This window comes from Sorex fumeus, unplaced genomic scaffold, assembly GCF_029834395.1.
Source record: "Sorex fumeus unplaced genomic scaffold, SorFum_2.1 ptg000014l, whole genome shotgun sequence".
NCBI classification, from domain to species: Eukaryota; Metazoa; Chordata; class Mammalia; order Eulipotyphla; family Soricidae; genus Sorex; species Sorex fumeus.
Genome location: NW_026606071.1, coordinates 26,167,755 through 26,174,486, shown reverse-complemented (window position 1 = coordinate 26,174,486; position 6,732 = coordinate 26,167,755). Strand labels below are relative to the sequence as shown.

Genomic DNA, 6,732 nt, shown 5'->3' with positions numbered 1-6,732 from the left:
CAAACTCTTCAGTCAATGTCTTATTTCTAGAGATTTTAGCTGTTCTATAGTATGTCTCAACATAAATATTTGTTTTGACGTTCTTGTATGACTGTCACTGGATTTGTAAGAGGTTGAAGCTGAATTATACAATGTCACATAGTACAAAGAATTAAACTGGACCCAGAATTTTATAACCACTCCACCATACTCTATCACCCCTGGAAAGTGATGCTTTGACCTTGGTCTCCACCAGATACTGTATTGATTCTATTCCAATTAGGTTTTTCCTTGTATAGGAAGAACCTTGGACTACAAGTCTATTATAGGCTCACTTAGATAGCCCCTTTTTATGAATAATGGCCATATTTTTCAAGACAATAACAGTTAATGGCATTGCTGTATATTTTTACAAATCTCTTTAATCGTTCAACCTCTGTTAAAACTCCACTGTAGAATTTTGCTCCATGGCTTAGAGGTCAGCCACACATGCTAGGGGAAAAGGGAGCTGAGATAGAGAAGGGAGCACCAAACAAAGGGTGTTGAAAAGATCCTCCCAGGATGGGAGAAGCGTGCTGAGAGTAGACTATAGACCAAACATGATTGCCACCCAATGCCTCCTTTGCAAACCACAACACCCAAAAGGAGAGAGAGAACAAAAGGGAATGCCCTGCCACAGAGGCAGGGTGGAATGGGGGTAGGGGTGGGGGGTGGGAGGGATACTGGAATCCGTGGTGGTGGGAAATGGGCACTGGTGGAGGGATGGGTATTTGATCATTGTATAATTGAAACCCAAGCACAAAAATTTGTAAGTCTACAACTGTACCTCATGGTGTCTCACTAATAAAAATTTAAAAAATAAAAAATAAAATTCCACTGTACACTCACGAAGAATATGGGCATAAAAATTATATCTTGGTGTTGTTATGGAAACTGCTTTGTTTCTAAACCTCCTGGCAGTATCTCGGCAATTCCAGGAGTCTCCACACCTGTTTGTAAAATCCACATTACAAAGAGGCTGTGTCTGATCCTATTTAGTCTGAAGTAATGGGCTGTGTGGAACTTAAAGAAACTCTACTTCACTTCTTCCCTGAATTCAAAAAGCCTTTAACAAGTGAGCAAGAGTTTTCATGCTGAAGAGGAAAGAAAGAGTTCAGACATCTGAAGAAAGGCAAAGAGTAGACAAGACCAAAGAGTAGTGAGCACTCAGGACAGTCACACACAGAAGGAAGACTTTAGGTTCCAAGATGGAGAAAGGGAGGAAGATCACAGTACTTGCCATCTTCTTCCAGGTTAAAGCCAAGTAGAAGGACTTGCTATGTGCCAGCCATGGACTCTAAGACCCAGAGGTAGACAGCACCTGTGAGAAATCCCACCCTCCAGCAACTGACACATGCCCACACAAGTATCAACTCTTCTCAAGAGAAGCCTGAAATAACAACTCTGGCACAATCGCTGATTCTCTTGAACTAAGCTTTTTTTTTTTTCTTTTCAAATCACTTTCACAGATCACTTCATTACAATTCCTAATCACAGTCCCTGGAAAGAACGCGTTGTTTAGATTCATTACCTTTGAGAAATCATGTGGCATACACTAGAGAAGTGTGGATTTTTCTTATCCTTTTGCTCAATCAACAAAAACTTAATTTTGATGGCAACAGCTACAATGAATTAGAATAGTGGAGCCTCCCAGAAAGAATGAGAGCAAACCATTCAACTCACTCTGTTGGGGGAGGGGGGCGTAGGGGGAGAGTGCAAATCCCCTTACTCACCGAAACCCAGGCTCTTTTGTGTGATTTCCTGCGGAGGCAGCAGTCAGGGCTGTTATATATACAGGGGCTCTACCCTCGCCCCCACATCCCCTGCTAACTGCTCTGGCTCACTCGCTTCAAAATGGGAAAGGTAAGTGCTGGACATTCCCTTCCTTTGCCTTGTCGGGGCCTCTTAGAGAGGATGGCAAGTCATTGCGTGCACTCCCCCATCTTTCATTTCACAGATCACCTTCTACGAGGACCGCGCCTTCCAAGGCCGCTGCTATGAGTGCAGCAGCGACCACTCCAACCTGCAGTCCTACTTCAGCCGCTGCAACTCCATTCGCGTGGACAGCGGCTGCTGGATGCTCTACGAGCGCCCCAACTACCAGGGCCACCAGTACTTCCTGCGGCGCGGGGACTACCCGGACTTCCAGCAGTGGATGGGCCTCAGCGACTCCATCCGCTCCTGCCGCCTGGTCCCGCAGGTGAGTGGGCTCAGTCTCTGTTCTAAGTCTCTTCGGAAATGACAGACGTCACGGATATCACCAATCAGTCTCGTTAAGAGTGGAGAGAGGTCGAGGACTGTCCCTGGGTTCAGACGAATAGCTCAGGTGGAAAGTCATTCACCCTGAACTATGTGGTGTTTATGGAATGAATGACCTGTTCCCACATTTTTTCATTTAATTGCAATAAAAACCCGAAAGACTGATCAATGAATTAGAGGAGAGTCAGCGTAGTGGGTACAGCTGCAGATCTGGGCTCAATTTCCTCAATCCTTGCCAGGAGTAATTCCTGAGCTGAAGAGTCAGGAGTAACCTCTGAGTGTCACTTTTTTGTCCTTTGCCCCAAAACATAGATATAATATTTTGTTTTGGCACGGCTCACACATGGTGGTGCTGGGGTTATTCCTGGTTCTACACTCAGGAATCACTCTTGGTGGAGTCCAAGGACCATGCAGTGCCAGGGATCTACCCCAGGTCAGTGAGGACCTCCAATAAGGCAAATGCCCAACCCACTGTACTATTGTTCTGGCCTCATGTATAAATTTCTATAGTGGTTATTCCAAGAGCTACAGTTCAGAAGTCCGAAACTATCTAGATTTATAAAATCTGGCTGTTTAAATAATAGAAATACTTTTGCTTGCTTTGGTTTACTTTTCTAATTTGATTATTCTTCCTGAGGCTGATAAGCTACTGTTTTCAGCTTTCTAACTTTGTGATTAATATAGACCTGATTTAAAAGATATAAATTAGAAGAAAAGCCAACTTCCCAAAATTAAGTTTGAGATCCAGAACTTTAAAAATACCTGTTTCTCTTTTGAGAAAAACCCTCTCTAATGACAAGGACTAAGGTGATCTACATTCTTGTAGGTAAGCCTTAATTCCCAAGGACCAGGGACTAGTGGAGTCTGAATTTCATGCAAGCTTTTCCCAAAAATAATCAGTCAGGAAAGTGTTTGAACTCTGTACCATGGCTCTACTGGAAGCAAACTTAGATTCAGAGAGCTTTGGGACAGGAGTGACGAGTAGGCATAGGCCTATAATTTTTATTTCTATTCCTGTTTGCTTACATAGCTTTTCTGCTTTCTTCCCAGCATTCTGGCACTTACAGAATGAAGATCTATGAGAGAGATGACTTCAGAGGACAAATGTCCGAGATCACAGATGATTGTCTCTCACTTCAGGATCGCTTCCACCTCAATGAAATCCACTCTGTCAATGTTCTGGAAGGCTCCTGGGTCTTTTATGAGATGCCCAATTACAGGGGAAGGCAGTACCTGCTGAGGCCGGGGGAATACAGGAGATACCTTGACTGGGGGGCTGTGAATGCCAAAGTTGGCTCTCTCAGACGAGTCACAGATCTTTGCTGAGCGTTTACTTTCTCCACCTTTCTCTTTTAGAATCTAATAAAATATTTAGTTTGTGTTTCTGGCACTTACAAAGTTCTGCCTTTCTTTCAGACCTCTATGCCTTCATAAACAATAATGGTACTTGCCCAAACATAATGACAGTTTCAAAAAGAAAAATGATACCTGTATAAAGGAAGAAAGTAGTGAATGCTTTTGCCAGCATTCTTTAAAAAGTGAACAATATAGACTCAAAGAAGTTTAAGTTATTTTGGACTGCAGTCATTTGTGGTTGGTCTTACAAGAATACATTTGACGGTGATGAGGATGAATGAGTCCTTATTAAGACATTCCAAGTTTTCTCTCCAGATTATTGCCCCCATCTTCTGGATGTTGTCCAAGTCGTCATTGATGAGGAAGGTCATCCTCAGCATCTAGACTCTTATGCCACAAACCAGTTATACTCACATACTGACTCCTTATTCTTCTAACAGCCACAATCCCCTTTCTCCCAATTCCATTTCCAAAATTTATTCACCCATGAGATTTATAATCCAAATATAATTCACTCTCCTTAGAGTATGTAGAACGATTTCAGGATTTTTTTTTTTTTTGGTTTGTTTGTTTTGGAGTGCTATTGAGCAATAGCACAACAGTAGGGCGTTTTCCTACTGTTCGATTCCTCCGCCCCTCTTGGAGAGCCCGGCAAGCTACCGAGAGTATCTCACCCGCACGGCAAAGCCTGGCAAGCTACCCGTGATATATTCAATATGCCAAACACAGTAATAAGAAGTCTAAAATGGAGACGTTACTGGGCCCGCTCTAGCAAAATCGATGAACAACAGGAGGGCAGCTGTTTTGGGGTCATCTTGGCAATGCTCAGGGGTTACTATTGGATTTCAGCTTTCAGGAATTATTCCTGACAATGCTCAGGGACCATATGTGGTGATGGGGATTGATCCCAGGAGGGCCACATGCAAGGCAAATGCTTACCTGCTGTACTATTGTCTATCCTCAGATTTCAAGACTTTTATTATATGTGATGCTGAAATGAGCACAGATTTCAGGACTTTTAAGCAAGCTACTTATTCACAGGAAACAGCCTCCTGTCATCTTAATAAGAAATATAATGCCATAACTCTACATAGAGGATGTAAAAGAGAAAAAAAGGAAGATAATAGTAAGTGGAGAGTATGAAATTTTCTCAAGAAGTTCATTGACTGTTTTTTTGTTTCCTTTACTCTTTAAAAATGGATGAAGATTTCAAATAAAAAAGCTAAAGAATAAGTTAAAGCAATTAAAAAGAAGTGGATGAAGAAATCAGATCAGATAAAAAACAGGAGCAAGAGAGTGAGACAGGGAGAGAGTGAGAGAGGGAGTCAGGAGAAAACTTCAAGTCCAGATTACCAGCTACAAAGTGTTTTGGTGAGTAGACAGGCACAGATTTGAACAGGCACAGAATCTTAGAATCCGAGGCAGAGAAGGAAACAAAATTAGTTCTTTCACTCACATAACTTAAAGGACAAGTAAGCTCATCATTCAAGACAAATCTAACCAATCCCAGTACTGTCATCTAAAACAAAGTTTTCAGATTTTATTGATCTAATAAAGAGGTCATTGAATTAACATTTTTGATAAAATCCTGCAGTAAATATGATTCTTATATCTGTTTCTTACTAACTTCCTCAGAGAAGCAAACGTTCTAAGGTCAAACTTCATCAGAAGAACGTTATTTTGCTAATGAAATAGCTCAAGTCTGTCTAAAGGGAGACTTGTCTGTCCACTTTCTTCAACAGATTTATACTCAATGTCTCCTGGATTTCCAGAGAGGGAAATCAGAAGTTTTTGCTTTTTAATCACCTACCCTCATGTCACTGACTGGGTCATCATGCCCTCTCACATGAACCTCTGCCCCTACCTTGCCTGTGTACCACATTGACCCAGATAGGAGACAAAACTTCTGTTCCTTTTAATTCTAGCACAAACTTGCACATAAAGCATTAATGTATGCAGTCAGATTTTTTTGAGGTTCTAGGATGAAAGCTCGAGCGGGCCCAGTAACGTCTCCATTGGAGACTTTGTTGTTACTGTGTTTGGCATATCGAATACATCACCGGGAGCTTGCCAGGCTCTGCCCTGCGGGCGAGATACTCTCGGTAGCTTGCCGGGCTCTCCGAGAGGGGTGGAGGAATCGAACTCGGGTCGGCCATGTTGGCTGCGTGCAAGGCAAACGCCCTACCGCTGTGCTAGGGCTGGAGCGATAGCACAGCGGTAGGGCGTTCGCCTTACAAGCGGCCAACATGGCCGACCGGAGTTCGATTCCTCCGCCCCTCTCGGAGAGCCTGGCAAGCTACCGAGAGTATCTCGCCCGCAGGGCAGAGCCTGGCAAGCTCCCGGTGATGTATTCGATATGCCAAACACAGTAACAACAAAGTCTCCAATGGAGACGTTACTGGGCCCGCTCGAGCAAATCTACGATCAATGGGAGGGCCTTTACCTTTACCTTTACCTAGGATGAAAGATGCAAGTTTAGAACAAGGCAGCATAATAATGTCATCCTTAATATTAGGTGGCCCATTCTAGACTGTCCACAAACAAATCTCTGGCCTGTTGGAGGACATCTTGGTCTTCTTTCCCTTTCTTGCTTCTTTCCTCTCTTCTCCTAGTTGTGCCCACATAATCATTCATTTGCAATAATCCCCTTTCAACCCATGTCTCAAGGTCTCTATATCCACCATCCAAATGACTTTTAGTTGAGCAAGTCTATAACTAACTTTTTGCTAAAATTGAATCAGTTGGGGGCCAGGAGTTGGGAGAGCATGTTTTAGTGATTACCAGAACCTGAACTGTCTCAATCAAATTTAACCACATAGCTAAGCTACTGGTGCATATTCCTTCCTTGGAAAATTATCAGATTCTTGAACAGTCAAATTCTTAAGGAAGTCGGATTTGTGTCTACATGCCTGTTCCTTAATCTCCCAACACTTGTGTGACTTCCTGGAGACATGCACCAGAATCCTTTGCCAATAATTACATATCAGACATAAATTAAAAAGCCAAAAACTTTGTTGAGTATAGAATCATATACTATTTTTGTTTGCCTAGTGGGCATAAAATTACATACTTTAGGCATGACACAAATTCTGAAACAGC

General features: G+C 42.6%; 1 protein-coding gene across 1 annotated transcript; it reads left to right on the top strand.

Moving 5' to 3' along the window:
* The first annotated feature begins 1,872 nt into the window (after nt 1-1,872).
* Nucleotides 1,873-3,603, top strand: LOC130021163 (gamma-crystallin B). The gene is made up of 3 exons (XM_056111975.1): nt 1,873-1,881; nt 1,928-2,218; nt 3,328-3,603. The coding sequence occupies exons 1-3, from the start codon at nt 1,873-1,875 to the stop codon at nt 3,601-3,603; spliced, it is 576 nt and encodes a 191-aa protein (XP_055967950.1).
* The last annotated feature ends 3,129 nt before the right edge of the window (nt 3,604-6,732 follow it).

What these genes read in the sequence shown, in the direction of transcription:
- LOC130021163 (XM_056111975.1), top strand. An exon ending in CCTGCCGCCTGGTCCCGCAG is followed by an intron (nt 2,219 to 3,327) that starts GTGAGTGGGCTC and finishes CTTTCTTCCCAG; the next exon opens with CATTCTGGCACTTACAGAAT.